Source organism: Microcebus murinus, chromosome 24 (genome assembly GCF_040939455.1).
Source record: "Microcebus murinus isolate Inina chromosome 24, M.murinus_Inina_mat1.0, whole genome shotgun sequence".
NCBI classification, from domain to species: domain Eukaryota; kingdom Metazoa; phylum Chordata; class Mammalia; order Primates; family Cheirogaleidae; genus Microcebus; species Microcebus murinus.
In genome coordinates, this window is record NC_134127.1 from 23,211,462 (window position 1) to 23,237,238 (window position 25,777).

General features: G+C 50.8%; 1 protein-coding gene across 2 annotated transcripts in view; it reads right to left on the bottom strand.

Moving 5' to 3' along the window:
* The window catches only part of SCARA5 (scavenger receptor class A member 5), a 95,874-nt gene that overhangs the window by 24,149 nt on the left and 45,948 nt on the right, over positions 1 to 25,777 (bottom strand). For both annotated transcript variants that reach the window (XM_012775395.3, XM_075997133.1), the window contains exons 4-5: positions 7,728 to 8,402; positions 515 to 595 (exon numbers count right to left, since the gene is read on the bottom strand). In XM_012775395.3, the coding sequence (XP_012630849.1) occupies positions 515 to 595; positions 7,728 to 8,402 (756 nt within the window). The remainder of the gene's footprint in view (positions 1 to 514; positions 596 to 7,727; positions 8,403 to 25,777) is intronic.

Genomic DNA, 25,777 nt, shown 5'->3' on the forward strand with positions numbered 1-25,777 from the left:
ATAAACAAACGCCCTGACCGCCCTGGCCTGAGCCCACAGTTATCTCTGCAAAGCTGAGCGCCCTTAATTAACCCACTAATTGTTCCTTCCCGCTTGGAATGCTAGTTGGCTTTCCTTGCGCTTTTCTTGTGACAGGGAGAAACCTGTCTGGCAGTAATTAATGATCCCTCCAGTGCTGATGTCAAACGTCTGGGAGAGGACCAGCGTCTCAGGAGGGCGGGAGGACCTCGGGGAGGACTGATTGAATTTCCTTCTCTTCCCTCCTCACACCACATATCTGTTCCCAGAGTCGAATGGCTCCGTGGCCACAGAATTCTGGATCTAGTGCAGGGTGTGCACAGGCTCTGACCCTATGATTCGAATCGCCAAGGCAGAAGAAGTGGTTCCGCAGCCAGAGACTGAAGCTGAGACGACGGGGCGGCCCCGGGAGCGCCACCCTTTATACCAACAAGAAAGTGGAGAGTCAGGGAGGATTTGGGGGTCTCCAGGCCCCTCCCAGGGGACTCCCCATTACCTCGAAGTCCAGGCGATCCAGGGATGCCAGGCTGGCCTTCCTTTCCTTCATTCCCCTGGTCACCCTTGGGTCCCGGTGGCCCTGGAAGGGTTAAAACAACACCAAGGTTAGGGGAGTCCTTTCGAGAGCAGGAAAAGGCCGTCTGGAGAGGAAACAAAACTCCCTCTCTGGTGAGAGGAAGGGTCAGCATTAGCTTTGAAAGCACCTAGGGCACCCCTAACCCGGTCTTGGGGGGGCATCAGGGAAGGCTTCCTGGAAGAAGTAACATCCAAAGCGAAATCTGAGAGAGAAACAGGAGCCAGCTCAGTTAAGGGAGGGGTGGGAGCATGGACCCGAATGTTTGTGCCCTCCCACATCCATATGTTGACATCCTAATTCCCAATGCGGTGGGTTTAGGGTTTGGGAGGTGATTATGTGTAGATGAGGTCATGAGTGTGAGGGCCTCAGGATGGGATTAGTGATTTTATAAGAAAAGATACCAGGGAGCTAGGGAGCTAGTGTGCACATGCGCCCTCCCCCTCCCCTCCCCCTCTTTCTCCCCCGTCCCCCTTCCCCTCCTCCCACACCCCTGCCCCCATGGAAAGATACAGCAGGAAGGCAGCAGTCTGCAAACCAGGAAGACAGCCCGCACCAGGACCTGACCCTGCCCATGTCCTGATCTGGGACTTTCGGCCTCCAGAACCATGAGAAACAAATGCTTTTTTTTTAAAGCCGCTCAGTTCATGGTATTTTGTTACACGGCGTGAAAAGGAAGAGTTCCGGGCATAGGCTACAGTCCCTACAAGGGCTGAAAGGGCCAACAGAGATGTGGGAACCATGGTGGGATAAGAAACTGGGGGCACACAGCAAAAACGGGGGGGCCTGGCCTGAAGGCTGCACTCAGCCCTGCCCCAGGGCACCAGGCGCCGTGGCAGGGGCCCGGTCAGATCTGCAGGCAGGAGGACGGCTCCGGCTGCCACGTGCAAATGGGTCGGGACGGAGGAAGGCTGCAGTGGAGGCTGCCATGCATCCAGGTGAGAGGCGGCAGAGCCCGGGATGGGAGAAGTGGCTGTCAGAGGGACGACAAGGACACGTTCGACGCTGTGTAGAAAGTAGAAGGGACCGACTTTGGCTCCGTGTTGAAGGCCGGGGAGGAAGAGGCCAGGGTCACGCTCATTTCTGGATGGAAGAGGGGTTTCTGACCACTCCTGCGTGGGGCTGCCTTCCAGGCCAGCTCCCGCGTGGCAGGGCCTGTGTGTCAAGTTACTTGTCTGAGACCACGCAGCTGACCAGTGAGTGAAGGTCTGACCGGCCCGGGTCCTCTCCGCCACACCCAGGGGCCAGACGTCCCGCCATTCCAGAGCCTTCCCGCCGCACCCAGGCAGGTGAGCCCGTGAGCCCTCCCTGCCACCCCCAGTCACTGCCAGCCCCTGAGGCTGCTCACGGCCACCTTGCTGGTGAAACCTCCCCTCACCCATCGTTCCTGCTGGAAGTGGTCGGGACCTGTTGAGTGCGCGTACTTGGTGCCATTTGACAGTTATCTCCACTGCCTTGTCCCGTGGTCTTAGAGAACGTGTTCTGTCCTTCCTAACAAAATTGCCAGCTCCCGGAAACCGCGCTATGTCCTTTCCTCCCTGTACCAGCTGAGAAGACCCAGACTCGGGCTCCTGCCTCCTGCTGCTTCGAAAGATTAAAAGAGGATCAGATCAGTTGAATCACATTGGACCAGGTGGCCCCGAGTCCCCTCCGCTCCCCAATTCATGTCTACCCAAAACCTCAGAATGTGACCTTATTTGGAAATAGGGTCTTTGCAGATGCAATTAGTTAAGATGAGGACTGGAGTAGGGTGGACCCTAGTCCAACGACTGGTGTCCTCATAAAAAGAGAAAACAGAGATGCAGAGATGTCAGCAGAACACAACGGGACAACAGAGCCAGAGACTGGAGTGATGCGTCCACAAGCCAAGGATTGCCAGCAGCCGCACGGGTTAGGAAGAGGCCAGCAAGGACCCTCCTCTGAAGCTTTCTAAGGGAACTCAGCCCTGTGGACACCTTGACTTCAGACTTCCAGCCTCCAGAACTTTGAGAAAATAAAACTTCCGTTGAGCCACTAAGTTTGTGGCACAGCAGCCCTAGGAAACCAAAATCCGCACACTCACAGCATAGCAGCAACACCTTGCACAATAAATATCTGGTGAATGAATGAGTATGGGAGATCAGAGGGTGTTAATAACACACACAAAACAACCAGGCGGCCAAGATCGCGATGTACCGATACGTTGCGCGAGTTGGCACTGTCCTCAGACCCTAAGCAAAGTTGACAGCTGTTTAAAACAATTCAACGGCGCAGACACAGAGAAAAGGCAATCAACAGTGTTTAAATGCACGAGTTATATAAATCATTTAAGGAGGACTGGGTTTTGTAGCCATTCTCCTCTTTTCTGTGAAGTAAGGAAAGCAAGGCTGTCACAGGGTTCCCAGTTTTCAGCCCACGGGGTTGAGGCAGAGCACTGCTGGGAATGGGCCGGGGATTGCACAGCCAGTGAAAGGCTCCATTCTGGCTACCTCCCCTCAAGGCCAAGGCTGCAGCAAAGGGCACCAGAGAGGGCCCTTGGATCTCAGTCACTAGGATGCACCCGCCCCGCTTCTCCCTGCTCCCATCCTCCAGGCCTCCCCGGCCAGAACCCAGGTGAGCTTTTCCACTTCGAGACGTTTGAAACCGTCACATTCCTCTTCTTTTCCATCGCCAGGATGTGCAGGACAAGGGGGAGCAGCATCCTGGGGTCCCCTCTCAGGGCCTGTCCGCCTGTCTAGCCCACTACCCTCACGCGGCCCCCCGTGCAGCTCTGCCCTTGCCTGGCTGCCCGTGGGATACACCCACTGGAAGCTTCTTCGGAACAGAATGGAGCATCGTGACAGAGCCTTCGGGAGAAGCACCAGGGTTTGCCTGGGGACCAGTGACGGGAGGGACAAGCAACCCCTTCTCCCCTCCTGGACCCGGGAACACATGCCAGGGGGCGGGGCCTGCGTGTGCTTGAATCAGGGTGACCCGCTAAGAACAAATGACCAAGGCAAACAATGAACCCAGCCTGAAGCCAGCAGTATGGCAACCACAGTCGTAAGGTAAAGCCCGTCCCAGAACCACGCGAACCCCAGGGCACTGACAGAGGAGTGGCTGGGTGGGGAACGCCAGCCCCACATCACAGCCAAGGAGACTCAGGCCCGAACAGGTGCAGGGACTGCCCCGAGCTGTGGTCCTCTGGGCCTCAAAGGCACTAAGCATGGTGGCAGGGCGGGGACAGCCCCACTCCCTGCCCAGCAGAGCCAAGGTGGAAGGAGAGACCCCGGGGGATCCCTGCCCAGGCCACACTTCCCGATCCCTAGTAGAGTGGAAATGCTACTTTCCACGTCGCTCTGTTCACAGAGATGCTCCGCAGACCTTCTACAGATCTTACTAACTATTAATAGAAGCCAAAGTCCCCAACGTCAGCCTGGAACCCGAATCCAACCCCGCTCCTCCATGCCTTTACAAGTATCTGCTGGACTGGACTCTCTGCTAGATTGTGTTTTTTCTTGAAAAAGCAGCCCACAGATGAATCTGCTTTGCAAACTTGTTTTCACAAATTCCGAGATGTATGTTCTAGTTTCAGCTGGGCCACTGGCTCAGTCTCTGACTTGGGCAAGTCATTTCCCCTCTCTGGCCTCAGGGTCCCCAACTGCAAAACAAGAGGATCGGATCAGAGGATGTCAGAGATCTAGCACCACTCCAAATTCCGGGATTCTGGAAAACTCGCAACCTAGCAAACAGCCATCTGCTTGTGGCGGATGGGCCATGCTTGCAGGCTTCGCTCACACCTCCCCCCTCCTGGACCACCTCCCCCTTCCTGGGCCGCCTCCCCGCTCTGATAATCTAAATTCTCTGCTGCTTTCAAACCCACAGACAGATTTCAACAGACCGGGTTAATGCTAAAAATCCAAAACAGAAAAAACAGAAAACACAAAGCCCTGCTACGGATATCCACAAAGACAAACTGGAGACAAAGCTCATGGAAAACTGTATAACAAAGTGAGGGAAGAAAAACCATTTGGGTCAAGCTTAAGAAGAATGTAAATAAGCTCATATCTGAAAAATACACATAGTTGGGTATTTGTGGATTCTGAGTCAAGAGAGGGCAAAGAGAGAGTGTTGTGTGTATGTGCATGTATGTATACATGTACACAGTGTGTGCATATATGTACATGTATGCATACATACATGCATGTATTGCCAGTATGTGTATATATGTATGCATGTGTGTACGTGCATCTGCCTATGCATATGTGTGTACATGTGTGTGTGTATATATGTGTATATGTGTATGCCTGTATGTATATATACAGGCTAAAACAACTCTATCTTGGATGCTAATCCACTACATTGACTTCCGATTAACCCCTGGTTCTGGGGATCCCTGTAAGATTTCTACTTTACCTACAGTTACTATAAATCCTGCCCTTAGATCAAAACAACCTTGACCATGAATCCTGCCCTTAGGCAGATCCACATAGCACTCTTGTCTTCCCCTGAGGGGTCAACTTCAATTGTCCTACATACTTCTCCCCTGTGGTGTTTGAGCCCTGGGTCTAGGGGTAGCCGCCTTGGGACATGGCTTCTGTTTGAAAGTTCCTGTTAAATGTTTCTTTCTAAAAAAAAAAATGGATTTGTCAGGCTCTTTCTTTGACCTCTCAGCTTGCTCAGACATTGGGGGTAGGTTTGCATAGATGTGCTCACTACAAAATAGTATATGTGTGTTTATGTATGTGTGTATATGTATACGCATGTGCATATACATCTGTGAAGGCATACATACATGTATATGTGCACGTGTGTCTGTACACGTGTATGCATGTGTGTATTATGTATGTGTGTGTTTAAAGACCTTAAGAGAGGAGCTGCACAGAGCAGGGCAGCAAGGCCACTCTAGACAGGAGCGTGGGAACGCAGGAAAGTGCATCTGGAAAAACACCCTCGTCCGCTGCCAGGGCGGAGTTTTGTCCGTGAGAGTTGAACGGTGACTGCGTTCAGACATGCCAGCAGAAGTCTTGTAAATCGTGACCACCAGGTCCCTGGCAACAGTGGGAGAGGGAGGTGGGGAAGGGCAGGTCCCAGATACAGTGGCGATACTGAGAGCTGGAGGTGCCAAGAGCTGCTCAGCTGTGACAAGCCGGGAGCCCCAGCGCTATGGACTGAATGTCTGTGTCCCCCAGAGATTCCTGTTGAAACCTAATCCCCAGGGTGATGGGATCAGGAGGTGGCCTTGGGGAGGGGACTAGGTCAAATGGGATCAGTATCCTTATACAGGAGACCCAGTGAGCTGTCTCAGCCCTTCCCCCACGTGAGAACAGGGCAAGAACTCGCCAACTCGGAACCAGAAAGAGGGCCCTCGACAGACCCCGAGTCTGCCGGCACCTTGATTTTGAACTTCCCAGTCCCAGAACTGTGAGAAACAAGCATCTGTTGTTTATAAGCCGCCCAGTCGGTGGTGTTTTGTTACACAGCCTGAACAGACTAACACACCCGTCCACAATTCAGAGCTTGAAGACCTGGCAAGCCCAGGCAGGATCAGGACGAAACTCTCAGTTTGAGAAAACTGAGTGTTAAACTTGGTTTGAGAACCAAAGAGAGACGGCGTGAAGGGTTGCCCGGGAGAACCCTGGCAAATGAGTGACCCAGGGCGGTTTCGGTTTGAGCTAAGGAGAGTGGACTTGCAAATGAAAGGACCTGGCTGTGCAGCGTTCAGGGAGGCCGGGATACACTCGCAGGAAGCACGGTGACGCCTGCCACCTGGGAGAGGAAGGACAGGGGAAGTGTCCCCAAACACAGGAATCGAGCCAAGGGACCGCGCTGTTTTGTCTCTGCATTGCTTATAGCTGGGAGGCAGGATGGTCGGGGACAACAGCTGGGTTTCTGGGCCAGACGGACCCTGGTTTAGAACTTGGCTTCGCCACTTGCCAACTGCATAAGAAACAGTGGGACAGTTATTCAGGTGCCTCATCTATCAAGTGGGGACAATAATACCTTTTTGCAGGACATGAGGATGAGCAGTCTTGAACATCTATTTGGAGAATTAATGTTTACAAAACAGCTGCCTCTTCGTAGGCTGTAACTCACTGAAGCTACTACTACTAGTGAGGACCTGAACAGACTGGTAGGGGCAGGGGAGGCCGAGGAAAAGAGAAGAAAGGAAAAGCTAAGATCCCAGGGCATGGAGTTGGGCAAAGAAATTCCACCTCCTATCCGCCTTTGATTTCTGAGATGCAAAAGCCCAAAGTGACCCAGGACCAGAAAACAGACTGGGCAGGGACACTTCTGCTTGCTTGTCTACAAGATGGGGACAACACCACACCCCCAGAGAGCTGCTGTTTTTAAAGATGCTGTGTAAGCTACACTTGGCACAGTCTCTGACACATAGTAGGTGCTCAAAGTCACATTATTAGTGCTCTTTTAAGCCTTGTCCTACAGGACCTTAGGTGACTGTCAGGCTAGGGAGTTTTTAATGAAACCAGCAGACCTTGGGGAGCCATGTGGGTTTTGAGCAGGGGGTGATGTGGATGCCTCTCCCAGTGCATGCGGGAGGAAGGAGCAAGGCAGGGCTGAGGGGGACCAGTTTGTCAGGGGTGAAGAAAGGGAAGCCGGGTCTTCAGGCTTTCACATTTGTGGGCCCACACGGCAAGAGTACAGTGGAGGCCCCCACATTTTTGTCATCGTAGTTAAGAGTTACATATGAAACTCTTAATAATAAGTCACGAAATGAACTATGTTCTTCTACCTGGAAAGCCAAGTTCAAATTTGGAATTCTCTACCACCTTGGGGTTCTTCCTGTGGGAACACTGTGACACTGGGAGTCTTCTCCCCTGTCCCCCGAGCTCTTGGAGGCCCCAGCAGGCCCATCCAAGCTCTGACCACCCAGCCTCGCACCAGCCCCCTTTGGTGCTAATTCTCACGCCTAGGGGTGTGGACACTGCCTCCACTCTCGGCCCGAGGGAACGTGACCTAGGGGAGAGGCCTGTTCGGGCCCTGGAAGTGGGCACAGGCCACTGGGGCAGAAAATTCCAGAGTCCTGTAGGGTGGGACTTAAGGAGGGGGTATGGGCTGGGAAAGGCCGGTGCAATCTGGGATGGCGGACTCAGGGGACACAAGGGCGGACGTGCCAGAGGGTCCTTGGAGGCACTGCAGGCCGCGGGCCGGGCGGTACCTTTGGCGAGGGAGATGTTCCGCAGCGCGATGGAGTGCTCCCAGTCCTTGAGGCGCAGGTCCTCGGTGACAGTGTTGAGCATGGCCAGCTCCTGCTTGAGCTGCAGCTCCATGCGCAGGTGCGCCAGCCGCATGCGGCGCGTGTCCTCGCTGGCGTTGCTCACCAGCACCTGCAGGTCCTGCAGCCGCGTGCGGTGCAGGGCCACGTCGTAGGACAGGCTGTGGTTGAGGCCGCGCAGCGCGCCGCCCACGTCGGCCAGCTCCTCGCCCAGGACGCCCACCCTGCGCGCCAGCCCGTCCAGCAGGCCCGCGTGGCGCCGCAGCAGCAGCTGGCTGCCGTTGCTCTCCACCTGCAGCTGGTACAGCTCCAGCTGCGCCGCGTCGCTCTGCTGGCCCGTCCGGTCGCGCAGCAGGGCCACTGCCTGCTCCGTCTGCGCCGCCTGCGCGTGCAGCCCCCACAGCGCGCCCTCCAGCCGCTGCACCGCGCCCGCCAGCGCCAGCAGCGAGTCCGACTGGTTCTGCAGCGCGTCCTGCACCTTCCACACCTGCTCGCTCAGGTCCGCCTGCAGCGGAGCCTGCAGCAGCCGCAGCTGCAAGTCCCGGAAGCTCTCGTTCAGCCGGTTCACGTTCCGGGTCAGCGCCTTCAGGTCATCTGGGGAGCTGCGCGGCCTGGACACTGCGGAGGGGAGAAGGGGAAGGGAGAGGTCAGCGGCTGGGGAGGGAGGTCCAGGTAACACGAGGTAAGCCCAGCCAGAGCCGGGCATGCATGCAGAAGGTACTCAGTAAACAATGGATGAATGAAAAGCAGAGGTGGCCAGCATTGAGTGCTTTCATAGATCCCAGGCCTTGCGCTAAGCCAGCAGTCCCCAACCTGTCTGCATATAGAATCACCTGGTCAGGTGTCCCACCTGCAGAAATTGTGATTAAATTGGTCTGGGCTTTGGAATTTTTAAAAGATCTCAAAGTAATTGCAGGGTGCAAAGTTTGTGAACGGCTGTGCTAATCTAAGCATCAGGTATTAGGTTGATCCATCTGAAACAGTCACCTTTTGCTGTTGAAAAGTGACCGTATATCAGCAGTCCCATGTAGATCAACTCAAGACACCAGGTGCTGTTATGCTCTCAATTTTAGGAGGTGAGTACCTGCTGCAGTCTGAATGTGTCCTCCCAAAATTCATACGTGAAACTTAATCACCAAAGTGATAGTATTAATATTAAGAAGTGGGGCCTTTAGGAGGTGATGAAGTTACCAGGGCAGAGCCCTCATGAATGAAATTAGCGACCTTGTAAACGAGGTTGGAGGGAGCTGTTCGCCCTCTCTGCCTTGTGCGGACACATAGAAGCCACCATCGATGAGAAAGAGGCCCTCCCCAGACACCGAGTCTGCTGGAGCCTTGAACTTGGACTTCCCAGGCTCCAGAACTGTGAGCAATAAATGTCTGTTGTTTATAAATGATCCAGTCTAGGCTATTTTGTTATGGCAGCCTGAACGGACTAAGGAAGTACCATTATTACCTCCTTTTACAGTTAGAGCTGTTCAAGTTGTCCAGTGTAATGATTTGCGGCAAATAAATCCTAACCCAAGGGCTTGCTCCAGAGCCCCGGGGCTTTCCCTCCAGCCGGCTCCAGCTGCCTGGAGCAACTTCGCCCTGCAGCAGACTCGGCCAGACCTCTTTCCTGCTCACATGGTACGGTGACTGACGGCCTCTCTGGGTGGGCGAAGACTGCCTTCACATTGACACCCTCCCTTCCTTCTCCACATCCTCCAACCCTTCTTCTAGACCCCTATTTCCCTCCTCAGCAAACAACCGTCCCATAACACCTTCCCTTTCCTCTTGGAGACGTTTCCTTAAGCAGCCGTTTCACAATACGAAGAGGAGGGACGCGTAGCTTCATCACTATGACCCAGCACCCCTATGTGTCCTGGGCGATCGGGGGCTGCGCCGACTCAGGCACGCTACAAACCCTGGGCAGGGCTGTCTAGGTATGCTCACTGCCTGCTGGCTGTGTGCTGGCCACAGCTGTCCCCAAGGAAATGAAATGATGGCCCAGTCACAGCCCAGGTAGCCTCAGGAATTGTCTTCTGAAGAAATCATCATAGGCCAGATTTCATTCTAGAACCAGTGTGTCTGTCCAATATTCGGCCCCAACTAGGTGACGAGTAGTAAGACGGGGCTGCTGGAGAACAGAAAGCCCGACAGTTTCAAGGCAGTGCTTCTCATGATGCCCCTGAGCTCCAAGACACACCACAGCTTAGTAGCGGTAGTAAGAACATTCTGAGTTTTGTAAGCTCTGGTTTTAATATTGGGGTCATGAGTGACGAAGAGAAATAGTGCAACCTCCTGGATGGAACCTCCAGCTTCCAAACTGATTTAAGGCCACATCTCTTCCCAGCTCCCCTGGTCCCTGCTTCCCTCTGCAGGGGTCCCCGTGCCCAGCTGGTCCTCTGTGCCCCGGCAGGCCCCTCCCTGCCCACCAGCCAGCCCTTCCAGCACCTGCCAGCTCTGGGCCCTGCTCCCTGTGCGGGAAACTGGACTGAAACTTGGTCCACGTGGGGACGGCTGGCAGTCAGCTACCTCTCCCCAGAGAGTCCATTTGCGTCCTTTATTGTTGTTCATTGCACAACCAATATTCACATAAATCCAAATAAAAGGGAGGAAAAATTCTTCCACCATCCCACAACCTCCAACAGAGCACACTGGTGTTCTTTTCATTTCCCTTCCCCAGCTCTGTCCATACGCATACCCAATCTTTACTCTTTGATTTCTGGCCTTTTTCCCCCACCTAATATAATTATTATAATTATTTCATAAGCATTTTCCCATCCTTCTCCCTTTCTTTCGTAATTAATACTTTGTTGACTGCATAAGAGTCCCTCAAGGGGACACATTGAAGAAAAGATCCTGTTCTCTTAAAACAAGTAAATTATACTCATGATAAATATGCACAGAAAGGACTTCCCTGTTTTGAAATTTTTCCTAATAATAAATTCCCAGAAGCTGGATTAATAGGTCAATAGCATGGACATTTTTATGAGTCTTAAAAATTCCAGCCAAACCACTTTCCAAAAAAGTTGTACTAATTTATGTTTACATTATAGACTTTAAACTGTGCACCACACTTTGCTCATGAAGCTGCCCTTTTGTGACCTTGTCGTTGCCTAATATCTTGGAAGAGTAGATTACGCCTGCTGGTCCTAAAGATCTTTCCCTGCACCCCAGATGGGCCGCAGAACCCGTCCCATGTACCTGTGCATCCCCTGCCAGCTAAAGATGTTAAAGGACCCTGCTAGGGACCGAATTGTGCTCTCTGCAAACTCACATGTTGACGCTCCAACCCCCAATGCAGCTGTATTTTTAGACAGGGCCTTTAAGGAAGTAATTAAGGTTAAATAAGGGTGGGGACCTAATCCCTGGGACTGGTGTACTTATAGGAAGTGGAAGAGACGCCAGGCAGAAAGGCCACATGGGGACACAGCAAGAAGGTGTCCTACAAGCCAGGAAGAGGCTTCAGAAGGAACCAACCCTGTGGACACCTTGATCTCAGACTTCCAACCTCTAGAACTCTGAAAAAACAAATGTGTGGGCCGGGCATGGTGGCTCACGCCTATAATCCTAGTACTCTGGGAGGCCAAGGCGAGAGGATCGCCCAAGGTCAGGAGTTTGAAACCAGCCTGAGCAAGAGCGAGACCCCGTCTCTTCTAAAAATAGAAAGAAATTAATCGGCCAACTAAAAATATATATAGAAAACTTAGCCGAGCATGGTGGTGCATGCCTGTAGTCCCAGCTACTCGGGAGGCTGAGGCAGGAGGATCGATTGAGCCCAGGAGTTGGAGGTTGCTGTGAGCTAGGCTGATGCCATGGCACTCTAGCCCAGGCAACAGAGTGAGACTCTGTCTCAAAACAAACAAACAAAAACAAATGTGTGTTGTTTAAACTACTGGTCTGTGGATTTTCCCAGAGCTGCTCTTTGGGCCCTAGAAGATTAGTAGCAGTTAGTTTTTGGGGGACGAGCTTCATAATTTGCAGGGCCCAGTGCACAGCAAAAGTGTAGGGTTGTTTTGTGCAGAAAGCAGGACAAAAAAACTGTGTCCTTGCTGCCCTGGTCTCTCTCTTGACCTGCCATGGTGTTTTTATTTGCTGTTTACCACTGTACTGCCTCGGGCGTGGGGACACCTGGGGGCCGATGGAGACCCTCACGGGCACCTGGGGCCCTGTCCTGAGACTCATCACACATGCTGGACCTGACTCTGACCCCCAACTTCGGGGCTGAGACCCCAGCTGGGTGCTGAGGGGCTGCAGCACAGAAGCCTGGGCTCCATGTCCCCAGCACAGGCTCCAGTGTCCCATGGGACTTCGCCGAGGAAACACAATTCGAAGATAAATCTGTCATCAGTTCCAGGAGAGCGATGGCAAAGCATTAAACCCCGAGGTGGGGCCCTGGTTCTCTCCTACATCTGGGGGTCAGGGGAACCCTAATTAAAGTGTGCATCACTCTAAGTGCTAGAGCTCTATGATTTGTTACAGATCCTCAATGAATATTAGATTCTGCTTTTACATGAATTTTCCATTAAAGTCACATGTAGACCTCAGTAGATTCAACCCGGTTTTGCAGACCCCCTGAACGCAGGCCCCTGCCTTTGCCTTGGTGCTCCTGTGGACATGCCGGCTTGGCAGTGGCATTTCAGCCCCATCCTTTCCCACACTCTGCCCTCGAGGAGATGTCCTGTGAATTCTGGTACCCGCCTGCCTGCCTGCCTTCTGTGCCACAGGCCTAAAGGGAAGGCAGGACTTGTTGGGAGGGCAATGCAAGAGGCATGGGCTCAGCGCCACCTCCTACTAGGGGGGTGACCTTGGGCTAGGTACTGAGTAGCTCTAGTTTGGGTTTTTTAATCTGCAAAATGCAGGGTTGGGGCGACTGCGGGAGGATTGTGAGGCATTTGGCAACGTGCGCTCCACCATCGCTCCCCTAGAAAGAAAGAGGAGAGAAGCTCCATGCTATGTGGGGCAGGGGGAGGACAGCAGGACCTTCAGAAATCGAGCAGTCTGAGCCTGCCTTCAGCTCTGCCACCTTCCAGAACTACTCCATCTGACAATGAGTGTAACAATTCCCACTTCATTAGGTGGCTGGGAAGAGCAAAAGAAGCAACTTGTAGCAAAAGACTAGAACCAAGCTTGGTATACAGTAGGTGCTTAATAAATGCCATTTCCCTTCCTGCTTCCCCTGCTTGGAGTTTGCTGTGTGACTGACTATCCCGGCAGAGGGTGTAGAGGACAGAGTACCACAGTAAAGGACAGATGGCCCAACGTCACGCTTATTTTGTGCTTGGGCAATCTCTTGACTTCCCAAGCCTCTCCTTTCCTGTCCGTACATGAGATTGCGGCTTGCCCTCCTAAGGCCATGCACGTGGAATGCTATGCAGAGATAAAGGGTGTTATTCGCATGGATGCCCCAGGTTTAGGTCACTAAACCTCCACGAGAACGCTTAGCCTTCTTCCTGTCTACCCCACACAGGGCCTTGCTGGCACGGTAGTTTCGGGGAAAACTGCCCGTCTGGTAGATCACATCCAGAGCACCCTGACTTTACTAGCAGATGAGTACTTTTTTCATGGACATAAAGGACGATTATGGAGCAGGGGGCAGATGTGGAGCTGGGGTGTAGGTGGCAAGCCACCCCCCAGCTGTGCAGGTGAGAAAGTGGCAGCCGTGCTGGGCCAGACGACCTAGCCCAGGTGACTATATGTGTCAATCAAACATGATCGCCACATACAAATGAGTACATTAGTTAGCATTCACAATCAATCCTGAGTCAGAATTCAGATTTGAATATCTACTGATTTCTGGCAAGCAGCCTAACTCAGCCTGGGTTTATGATGAGGAACTCACCCCCTGCAAAGCTTATTCCATTCTTGGGTGTCTCTGACCACGACAGAGTTTGTCCAATACCTCCCACCCTGTCAGCGGCGTGGCAAAGTAGAATCAAACTGCCGATGTCCACAGTCAGTCACCACTGTCTACTGTCTGTGTCACCTTGTGAGTTACGGAACCTCTATGCGCCTCAGTTTCCTCATTTGGACCACGAGAACACTAATAATACTTATATCTCAAGGGCTGTCCCAGGCTTCAGTGTATTAATATAGAAAGCACTTAGAACATTATGCTCAGTGCATAATACGTACACAGGAAATGCCAGTTATTGTTGATACTCTTTGATTTATTTTCCCATTTGTGAAAGGATAAAAGTTGAAGAATAATTAAAACACATTCAAAGTAGATAGGCCAGACAGAGCAATAAATGAGCTGTTTGCATAAACATGAATTAAGAGAGCCACACTCAAGGAAGAGCCGATCCCTATTGAGGACAGTAAACATCTGGAAGGAATTAAATGGGGGGAGAGGGTGGGTGGTGGTGTGTGAGTGAGCAGAGAACACGCTGTGACTGTTGGAAGGAGATAATTCATTTCTGGGGTGTGCAAATGACCCCCAAAAAGGAGGTCATCTGAGGCTTATACAGCATGATTTGATGTCCAAAGAATCTTTACCCCCCAAAAAATTTCTGATTAGCCCAGACACCTAAAATGTCTATATCAATCCTACAAGCTAATACATCACCACTTCTAAAATGCAATTAGACCAACATAAAAAATAACCAGGTACCATTTTATATCTGTGATATTAACAAGGTGAAAATTGTGAGGTTGCACTGAAATCGGCACTTTTTAAAATCTAGAATGTAAATTTAAATGAGTGTCACTTTTAGGGGAAGTAATTTAGCTGGAATTTTTAAGAGTCATAAAAATGTTTATGCCTTTTGACCTACTAATCCAACTTCTGGGAATTTACTATAAAGAAAAATTTCAAAAGAGGATATGATCTTTCTGTATTTATTTACCATGATTGAGAAAAAAACGATTCCACAGTAAGAGAATGGATAAATTATAATGTGCCCCCTTGTTATAATTACAAAAGACAGGGAGAAGGATGGGAAAATGCTTATGAAATCATTATAATAATTATATTAGGTGGGGAAATAAAGCCAGAAATCAAAGAGTAAAGATTGGGTATGGGTATGGATGGAGCTGGGGAAGGGAAATGAAAAGAACACCAGTGTGCTCTGTTGGAGGTTGTGGGATGGTGGAAGAATTTTTCCTCCCTTTTATTTGGATTTATGTGAATATTGGTTGTGCAATGAACAACAATAAAGGACACAATAGGACTCTCTGGGAAGGGGTAGCTGACTGCCAGCCGTCCCCACGTGGACCAAGTTTCAGTCCAGCTTCCCACATAGAGAGCAGGGCCCAGAGCTGGCAGGTGCTAAGAGGAGGTGGCTGGTGGGCAGGGAGGGGCCTGCCGGGACACAGAGGACCAGCTGGGCATGGGGACCCCTGCAGAGGGAAGCAGGGACCAGGGGAGCTGGGAAGAGATGTGCCCTTAAATCAGTTTGGAAGCTGGGGGTTCCATCCAAGAGGTTGCACTATTTCTCTTCGTCACTCATGACCCCAGTATTAAAACCAGAGCTTACAAAACTCAGAATGTTCTTACTACCGCTAATAAGCTGTGGTGTGTCTTGAGCTCAGGGGCATCACGAGAAGCACTGCCTTGAAACTGTCGGGCTTTCTGTGCTCCAGCAGCCCCGTCTCACTACTCGTCACCTAGTTGGGGCCGAATATTGGACAGACACACTGGTTCTAGAATGAAATCTGGCCTATGATGATTTCTTCAGAAGACAATTCTTGAGGCTACCTGGGCCGTGACTGGGCCCTGGGCTCATCTCCCCTGGGAACCTTTTCTCGTAGAGACCGCTCTTCACTGAACCTTCCAGGGCGCGGCAGTGGCGTGAACTCCTGCAGCAGGGGGCATTAGGCAGGTCGCTCACGACCTCCTAGGCTCAGTCTCTTCATCAGTAAAATGGACATAAAGTCCAGCTTACCAAAGACTTCAAAGACCCAACCCAATGGCTAACATCCTGCAAAGCCCTGATGAAACTAACCAGGGTGGCCGGGCGCGGTGGCTCACGCCTGTAATCCTAGCACTCTGGGAGGCCGAGGCGGGCGGATTGCTCAAAGTCAGGAGTTCAAAACCAGCCTGAGCAAGAGCAAGACCCCGTCTCTACTATAAATAGAAAGAAATTAATTGGCCAACTAATATATATAGAAAAACTTAGCCGGGCATGGTGGCACATGCCTGTAGTCCCAGCTACTTGGGAGGCTGAGGCAGGAGGATCGCTTGAGCCCAGGAGTTTGAGGTTGCTGTGAGCTAGGCTGACACCACGGCACTCTAGCCTGGACAAAGAGTGAGACTCTGTCTCAAACAGAAAAAAAAAAAAAAAGAAGAAACTAACCAGGCCAAAGCGGGGCCATGTTACTAGGGGTCTCACGTCCAGCATGAAGGAGGTGACCCTTTCCCCATATTTTCCCAGTCTGTCCACCCCTTGGAAAACTCCATTTCTCTTAAGCACCACCTTCTAAGGGATGTAGACAGACTGGACTCTGCACAGAAGGATTGCTGACACCCACCAGAAGCTGGGGAAATGCAGGAAATAGATTCTCCCTCAGAGCCTCCAAAAGCAACCAAAGCTGCCAACATCTAAACATCCAATATCCCACCTCCTGAACTCTTCCTCCCACCTCTTCCAAGAGAGTAAATTTCTGTTGCTTTAAGCTGTCAACCTTGTGGTGACTTGTTACGGCAGCCCTGGGAAATGAATACAGGTATCCCATGCTAGTTCCTCGTGGCGTTAGAAACAGGTCTGTGCAGGTGACAAGTGTCATTAAAGAGGAGGACGGCACAGCACCCAAACCAGGTTGCTTAATGGTGACAGAGAAATGGCCAACACGGGGTTCACCAAGAGAAGAGAGTGGGGGTCTCGGTGGGTGGTCTGAGCACAACATCAGGGCCCCATGAAGGATGGGTCCTGAGCCAGGCTGGTGGGTGTCACCTGGCAAGACCATCTGCAATGACAGCATCCCAGCCACTGGTGGCGTCAGGGACAGGACTCGAGGGTCTAGTCTCTCAGGCAAGAGCTGGCAAGAGGGGCAGCATGACCACATCAAAGCAAGCCAGTCCTGGGGCCAGAGGTACGAAGAGATGGGGAAGGCTGAGACCCGGGGTGGGGGGGCAGTTAGGACCCAGCACTGGCCGGTAGTCCAGGAGGGCCAGGGAGCGCCCCGACGGCCCTGGGCCGGCAGCAGCACATCTGGATTCCAGGACCAGGCTGGTGGCCACACCCATTCCCACCAGCAGCCTCGGGGAGAACAGGGGAAGTGGGTTGTTCAAACTCTGGGCTGCATGTGGCCGTGGGGAGGGGCTGAGGCAGGAGGGGACTCGAGGCACTGCGGCATTCACTAAGACCAGCAGAGGAGGGCAGCAGATCAGTAATTTTTTTTTTTTTTTCACCTTCTCAACCCAGCTTTTCCCAACTCCAGGAAGAACTGGGGAGAGAAAGCTCCTAATTTTTTTAAGTACCAAATTTCTAGCTCAGCAGGAAACACAGGATAAATATTTACAGGCTGGAGACTGAATGCTCCTCGACACCAGGCCCCGCCAGGCCCCGCGCAGAAACAGGAGGGGCGCGGGGATTTCGGCCCAGCTCTGTGCGGCAGGAGGCCCTGAAAGAAGCCAGACAGATGCAGGGGCTTTGCGCAGGTGGCCTGTGCAGCCTGACGCAGGGACAGTCTGGAGACTCGGCTGCCCGGGGCAGAGTTGGGGTGCGGGACGCTGGACACCTGCCTGTGCTGGCCGTCGTCAGTTCACAGGCAGGTCGGACACTCGAAGCAAGCAAGGAAAGGTGGCCCGTTCTGGGTCTTGTCGGCAGGATCCGGCAAATGAGGCAAAGGACGTAGATGGCTCCCCACTGCCCCGGGGTGGTGGGCTGGCCCGTCATCCACAGACGAAGCCGTGTCTGGCACAGCAGTGAGCACGGTGGATGGCGGGCGCAGGGAATACATGCTGTCTGTTGGCCAGCGGTCCCGGATACCCACGATAAGACGGCCAGCCGGAACTTCCAAGGAAGAAAAACCCCACCAATGGGTTTCTTACTGCCTCCGGACATGGGGCTGGCCACCTTGCTCCCTGGCCCAGGTGCTCCCCATTGGTGGTCCAAGCAGACGAGTGTCTGACAGCCTCCCACCGATCGCTGAGAATGTGGGGTCTGAGATGAATTATAAATCCAACCCCCCTATTAAGATGGTCCCTGGACTCCCATTCCGGAGGCTGGGGCGTCTGGAATCATTACCAGCAATGCCAGGACACCCAGCATTTCCATGGAGCCAAGTCTTTGTGTGCATTCGCAAGCAGAAGTCAAGACTCACTATTTTGACTCAAATAGTGTGCACACAGAACCTCGAGCCCGGTAGGTAATCAGCAAATAGTCATTAAATGCGTAAGTAAATGCTTAGAAATGGAAAACCAAGTTCTAGTAGGGGTAGCCTGGCAACACCTCACCCCTAAAGCTCCACGCTCTTGCTTTCTGTCCCCGTGCATCTGTGACTTCTCAGCATCGTGGGAACCACCTCTTCGATGCGTGCCCTTACCCCTGGGGGAAGGCCTACTGTGGCAGCAGGCTAGACAGGCAAGCTACTCCCTGGACAGGCAGTCCCGGGGCTTCCGCTGTGCAGCCCCTCAGTCCTGGCAGGAGGGAGCTCCCGTTGCCACGGCGGAGACCACTCAAGGACACATGCTTGCAGGTGCCTTCCCTCCTTCCTAATGTCACTCTCCAAAGTCCCCACTCCTGACCTCAGGACCACGTCCCATAGTGAACGCCCCAGCCCCTGGCTGTGCCTCTGACTTGCACAGAAGCCTCAGGCTGGGGCGAGATGCATCCCCCCCCCCCCAAAAGCACACACCAGCCAGTTCTCGTCCCAACTCCCTTTTGCTCTCGCCTTGATCACATCCTGAGTCTCCATCGTCCCAAGAGACCACTGACAGTTTTGAATTTAGGCTATTCCTTTGTCCGTGCATGCGTTATGTCATTCGATAGGTGATGTGAGGTTCCAAGTTGCTATTTGGGTCTAGATAGCGGTGAACAGAGAGAGGTCTAAGATCCAAGCTCTCCCATCAATGTAATTTTTGGGGGAGAAAAAATACACCAAAAGAGGAACTTACCTATAACTTTGTTTTTAAATGCTTTGTTCTCATGTGTTTGAAAAAGTTCATTGGGAAAAAGAAAATGCAAAACCCAACATTGAGATGAATAAAGAAATTGAATACTATTAGTATAATTACTGAAAGTTCTTCAGTAGCCTGCAGGGGGTTGGTTTCTTTCTGTGTTTTTATAAGATGCGCCTGTCGGCAGTATGGAGAACGAACTAGACAGGAACAGGAACTTGAGGAGGGCAGGTGGTTAGGAGGTGGCCCTGGTGAGAGGGAGGACCCTGAACCCCAGCTATACCTCATAGCAGCGGTCCCCAACATTTTTGCCACCAGGCACCAGTTTCATGGAAGATGGTTTTTCCCATGGATTGGGGGGTGGAAGGCAGAGCTCAGGCAGTGATGCGGGCGATGGGGAGCAGCTGTAAATACAGAGGCAGCTTCACTCGCTCAGCCACCACTCAACTCCTACTGTGCAGCCCGGTTCCTAACAGGCCACGGACCGGTACCCATCTGGAGCCCAGGGGTAGGGGACCACAGCCTCAGAGGATGGAGAGAGGGGACAGACACAAGACGCGACACAGAAATAAAATGGACAGGATTTGGCGGCCTCTTGGAATCAGAGGTTGAAGAAGAGGAAGACCTTGGTACTGTTGACAGGTGCCTGGTGAATGCAGTCCTCAGCTCTGTTGGGTCAATACGCTTATTGGTGACCAGCTGCAAAGCTGGCAGCAATAATATTGTAGATGACAAAATCAAAGTTTAAAATTAGCCTAACACGTGAAATTTCAGCAGAAGAGGATTATCTTGTATAAAGAGACAGATGTGATATTTTGCATTTACAATCAGACTCTGAGAGAGACCATTGGCTTCAGTAGCTGTCAGCTTGGGCTTGTCAAATCCCTGTCTATTTCTCAGACACCCCACATGCACCCTGCTCTGTAATCCTCAAAGCCACCCTCTGAAGTAGGCATTGTTGTCCCTATTGTATTTTATTTTATTTTTTTTAGAGACAAGGTCTCCCTGCTGACCTTGGATAATGTACTTGCAGGATCTGATGATTCAGTTTAGAAACTTAAAACCTGTAGGGCAGAACAATGTGAATACATGCCACACTACTAAACTGTACTCTTAAACATGTTTAAAAGTTTAAATTTAATGATATGTGACCATAACCACAATTTTTTTTAAAAAAAATTACTCCTTACTTTCATGAGGGTCGTTGGTGCTTTCTTGAAGTTATTTCTAGAAAGGGGCCCTCAAAGACCTCCTAATTGAGTACAGCCATAAAGAAATAAAACCCTCTTCTGACAAATTTAGACCTTATTCTGAAAGCTCACGAGGAACATGAAGTCTCTTAGAAGTGCCCCATGTCCCCAGGTACCTTTCTTTGCATTTAAGCTGAAATCCTCGTTGCTATGCAACACGGTAAAGCCCCGCCCACCATGCAGCAGCACATCAGGAAAGATGGGCGTGAACGCTGCTCTTTCAGACCTCAGGGTTGATCTTATTATCTCCAGCAGTTTTCAATCTATTTGAAAATTAAACGGGGGGAAAAAATCCTAACTTGTGGGATTTCACTTTGTACACAGCTCTTTTACATAAATATAGCACCCGCCCATCATAAAGTAGTGACTCCTTTCTGGAATCTCATTGCATCACTGAGCTAGCAACTTGGCCGTTAGTATATTTTAAAAAACACAAATAAGTGGTTTCAACTTTATTAAGAAAAAAAATGAGATAGCTTCAATATTTACTGCAGAGAGATTCACCGTGGGTGAAATAATGAGGTTCTGAATAATGACTGGGAGGAGAAACTTCCATTTATTCAGCACTTGTTGATTTTGGACACTATGTTGGCCACTTTGCTATGTAGGGTATATCTGCTATATACCTGGATCTTTTAATTTTTATTGCAGTCCTTAGAGATGGATGCTGCGGGGAAACTTAGGGTTTCGGATCTGCAGGCAAGATACTTGCATCAATGTGAAGATTAAATATCCGTGGTGGAACAGGGACTGTTTGGGCTCCACCACCTCAACCATCATGCCCCTTCTCCCAGCCTCATGAAAGGAGGCGCCCGTGGTCAGGGATGTCTCGGAGATGAGCCATGCGGGCTGTAGAGAGGTGACCATGCAGACGGCAGCGTCAGGGCTGGGGTCTGTGCTCACACGGCGTGGACCAGCTCTCTCTCAGTCCAGCATCATGGTTGCAACCTCCAACCCGGCGAATGCACCCTGACTTTGTCATGTCCCCCAACAGGACCTCTCGTCCCCGCCCTTTAAGTCCACAAATGTGCACTGCTGGTCTCAGCAGGAATCAGATCAGGGAGTGGCGACATCGGGCAGGCCTGAAAGGTACCTTGGCAGCCACGCAGATGCCCCTCCCTGCTTTACAGGGAAGGAGACAGAGTCCTAGACGGAAGCACACTCAGTAAGCAGAGGTACAGATGGGACAACTAGCCCACCTAACTGGATGGCAGAAGGAAGGAAGCTAACGTTAACAGGTGTCTACTCAGTGCCAGACCGTGGGCTGGAGGCTGCGTGTATCTCATCTCATGTGATCCTTCAAGGTCACTGTCCACATGTCCAGTTTAACAGGTGAAGCTTACGGAGATCAAGTGGCTTGTCCAGGATACCACTACTACCGTGTTTCCCCCAAAATAAGACCTACCCATAAAATAAGCCCTAGCAGGAGTTCTAAGCATTTGAGCAATAGAAGCCCCACCCCGAAAATAAGCCCTAGTGATGGCGTGGCTACGCAGCGCATCTGCACAACCCATGCATGTCGTCGCGGAGCGGTAAAGAAGATGAGCAGCCCTTCTCATCTGCCCCATGAAAGCTCTGTTGCTCCACATGAGAGATTGTGGCCAATGGTTCTAAAGGAAACAGAGTCACAAGAAATTCAGGATGGATTTGGGGTTTGGAGAGTGATGATGATGTTCCAGAAGACGACGCCTTAACTATATTTGAATAAATGTAGATTATTGTATGGTACTTAAAAAAAATAACACATCCCCTGAAAATAAGCCCTAGGGTGTCTTCTTGAGGAAAAATAAATATGAGACCCTGTCTTATTTTCGGGGAAACACGGCCCTCTGCGTTCCCACAGCACACCCTCCACCCCTCCGTCCCCAGCAAGAGCCCACCGGGTCCGCTCCAGAGGCCCTGTCTACACTTCTCCAGTCTGCCTCCTGGCCGGAGTCCCACGAGGCTGTAATCTGAACCGAGCAAGGGCGGCGAGCATGTTTCTGTGTTTCTATCTTTCTGGACAATTTGTTCCATGAGTGCTTGTTTTCAAACAGCTCAACATCGCTCCCCCAGGGCTTCCACGCGGCTTTTGTTTGGAACGGTGTGAGCTCTTCCCGTTGGCGATTTTCTCAGATCCGTCTTTCTTCACTTGCTGAGCCTGTCATAAAGTATTTTGGGGAGGTTGGAAATTATTCTCACGAATAAGCATGTGAGGAATCTGAGCCGGACTTGCCAGGAATCTCAGCATTTATTGGGTTTTCTCTCTCAGAACAGGAGGTTTGGAGCCCACGTGTGGAATTTCTCATGTCGCTGTTCTTCAGAGAGTGGACTCACGGTGCAGTGAGAGTGTGGATGCTTTGAGCTGAACATGGCCTTAGTAATCATTTACGTCTCATTTTCCGATGAGCAAAGACTGATAAAGGTGGCATGAAATGTCCCAGGTCACCTAGATCATTGGTGGCAGAACCAAGGCTAGGACTCATACTTCTCGAAGCCCAGTTTATATCTTCCCACTATACCACACTGCTGTGGAGGAAACCAGAATTATGTATCAATCCCCCACCCACCCTCTCCCCCAATCCATCCATCCATCTAAATCATCACTGACAATAACACAAAAGGCAGTTCCACCCAAACAGGCAGAGTGTTTCCAAGTTAAGAAACATTTTCCAATTAAAAACATTAACACTAAGAGTAAGAGTCACTTTGAAAGATTAATCGGTCCCTAGAGCATTTTGCACAATGAGGTTGGTTGGATAGTTCAGTATCGTAAAAGTATTTATTAACAGAATTGCAAAAGTCATGTGAAATCTTGGCCGGGGCCATCATCCATCACAATGTGGTATTATGTAGATTTAGAGGCTTTTCTACACAAGAGAAAAATTTTGATGACAACTTTTAACATCTTGCAATAAAAAAAAACCCACCACAATGCATGTACCTCGTGTCTATAATTTTTTAAAAGGCTGACAGCTTTGTGTGAAGTGCAGAAGATGATGGAGAGCAAGTGGATTTTAGAATTTCATGGACTCTGAGAATTAGCTGGGGCCTTAGACACACAGTTAGATTAGAAAGGAAGGGATATTGAGCTTCGGATCCAACGGCCTGGGTTTGAGTCTTGTCCACCAATAACCTGCTACATATTCCTGTACAGTGGAATTTGCCTTTTTGAGTCTCTCACTTGCTATCTAAAAATGGAATCAACAACATCTACCTCATGGGGTTGTCTGAGGACTAAGGAGAAGCGTGAGCTCTAATTGAACACTTGCTACGTGCCTAGAACGGTGCTTTGTGTTTGATGCAGTGTTTTCTCATTTGAGGAAATGGAAGAGGACCCCGCGTATACCGCGAAGCCCCACTCAAGTTCAAGCTGTGACCATTATTAACATCCTTCCACGTACTCCCCTCTCTTCACTGATGACCAGATTTGTTGGCATTAACAGCCATAACGTCCCATCACTGGGGGACCCAATACTGCTCCCCCTAGGATGTGGTAGTTGCCCGGTACTTTCCAAAGAGATCCAGGGCACTGTCCTCCCTCTTGTCTACCACCACTATGAAGACGACGGGCAGAGGGATCTCGGCTCCTCGACCTTCTCCAGAGCTCCTCTCTGGCTGTGTCTGGATCACTGTTGTGCCTGGATTCAGAGCTACTGTCCCGTGCCCCAGGCCCCTGGGGGAGTTTATCTACTTCTACACCCACCAGTCATCAGCCCTGGGCACCTGCACGGCTTCCCTGTTTTAAACTCTGGCCTGCATGGCATTGCGGAAGCATCGTCCTGACTCATTCCTTTCTTCCGCTGCTTGAACACCCCTGGGGCTGGGCTGCCTCGAGTGGCTTGGTGGCTGGAAAAACACCCCCTTAGCTGCTTACTCAAAGCTCCCTCATGCTACTTAACACCCAAGCTTGCTCTGCCTCTTTCACTCTTAGAAGCAACTCTGTACCCACTTCACCAAGAATACCAGAGCCGTTTAGCATGAACTCCATCTCCTCTGCACCTGCACGGCTTCCTCTAGGGGCAGCGTGGGAAGCATCCCTCTCCCTGCTCAAGGTGACCTGACCCCCTGCGCTGCATTCTGTCCCCTGCTGGTCCTCCCTACGCAGCAGCCAGCAGCGGGAGAGGCGCAGTTCTGGGATTCCTTCAAGGACTCATGTGTGACAGGAGCACCAAGTGGGAGGAAGGGCGGGGGTCACCTCCTAACTGCATAGCCCTTTAAATATTTGGAGACAGATCCCCTTTTTTAAAGGGTTCATTTCCTTTATTACCAAAATCATTCTTCCTTGAACAAGCTTCAGTTCGAATGCATCCAGGGGTATGCTGGTAAATGTTTAACAACTAGTTCTCCAAGGAGCAAAAGAAAGAGCCCACTTTGTAGTGCTTGCCAATTTCTTTTCTTTTTTTGAGACATAGTCTCACTCTGTTGCCTGGGCTAGAGTGCCTTGGCGTCAGCCTAGCTCACAGCAACCTCAAACTCCTGGGCTCAAGCGATCCTCCTGCCTCAGCCTCCCGAGTAGCTGGGACTGCAGGCATGCACCACCATGCCCGGCTAATTTTTCTATATATTTTTAGTTGTTTGGCTAATTTCTTTCTATTTATAGTAGAAACAGGGTCTCACTCTTGCTCAGGCTGGTTTTGAACTCCTGAACTCAAGCAATCCTCCCGCCTCGGCCTCCCAGAGTGCTAGGATCACAGGTGTGAGCCACCGTGCCTGGCCTGCACTTGCCAATTTCTGGGGTGTCAATTCTACCAATATGGCCGACTTCGAGCTACCAACATGACATCACAGGACATGGAGTTAGGAAAAGGTGCGCATAATCAGAGCCAACGTCAGCACACCGCTGCCTGCATCCACCTTGCACTGCAGTGCCTGGAGAGGACAATGACACTGGGGAAGGCTAGAAAAACCACCACTATTTTATGGCCACTTCTATAATAACTGATTCAGTCAAGAGTTATCAGTAGATGCTAAAATCACTGAAGGATTGTTGGGAAGCAGAAGACTGACACAGTACCAAAGTGTCTCCCCACAGATTACTTCTTCATGAGAGGGAACACAAGATACCTTTACAGGAGATAATTCTGGTGGGTGTCACCTTAACCAGACTTACTGCTGCCAATAAAGGAACAAGTTGACACAATCTGCCTCCTGAGCAGGATTTATAAAGCGTCGCTGCCAAGAATGTTTAACCTACATCAATCACGAGAGACAATTAAATAAAGCCAAGCTAAGGGATAGTAGACCAAGTGACAGGCTTATGTCCTTCAAAAGTGTCAATGTCATGAAATACAGTAAAACACAAGGAGCAATTCCAGACAAAGGAAGACTCCAGAGACATGATAACCACATGTATGATTCTCGATTGGATCCTGCATCAGGGTTTTAAAAATTGCTACAGGGGACATTATTCGAGCAACTGAAAAAAGTTAAACATGGGTTATATACTGTATATATAATAATATTAGAGCTCCTGAATTCAATAATTGTATAGTAGTGATATAAGAATGTCCTTGTTCTTATAAATACTAAAGTATTTATTTATAGGTGAAGTGTGCAACATACTGTCAAATGGTTCCACAGAAATTAAAATGGTAATAACAATTGGGAGAAAGAGAGAGAGAAAGAAAGAAAAAATATAGTGAAATGTTAACTACTGATAGACCAAAGTGAAGAGTATATGGGCGCTCATTATAGCTTCCATCTTCTCTGTAGGT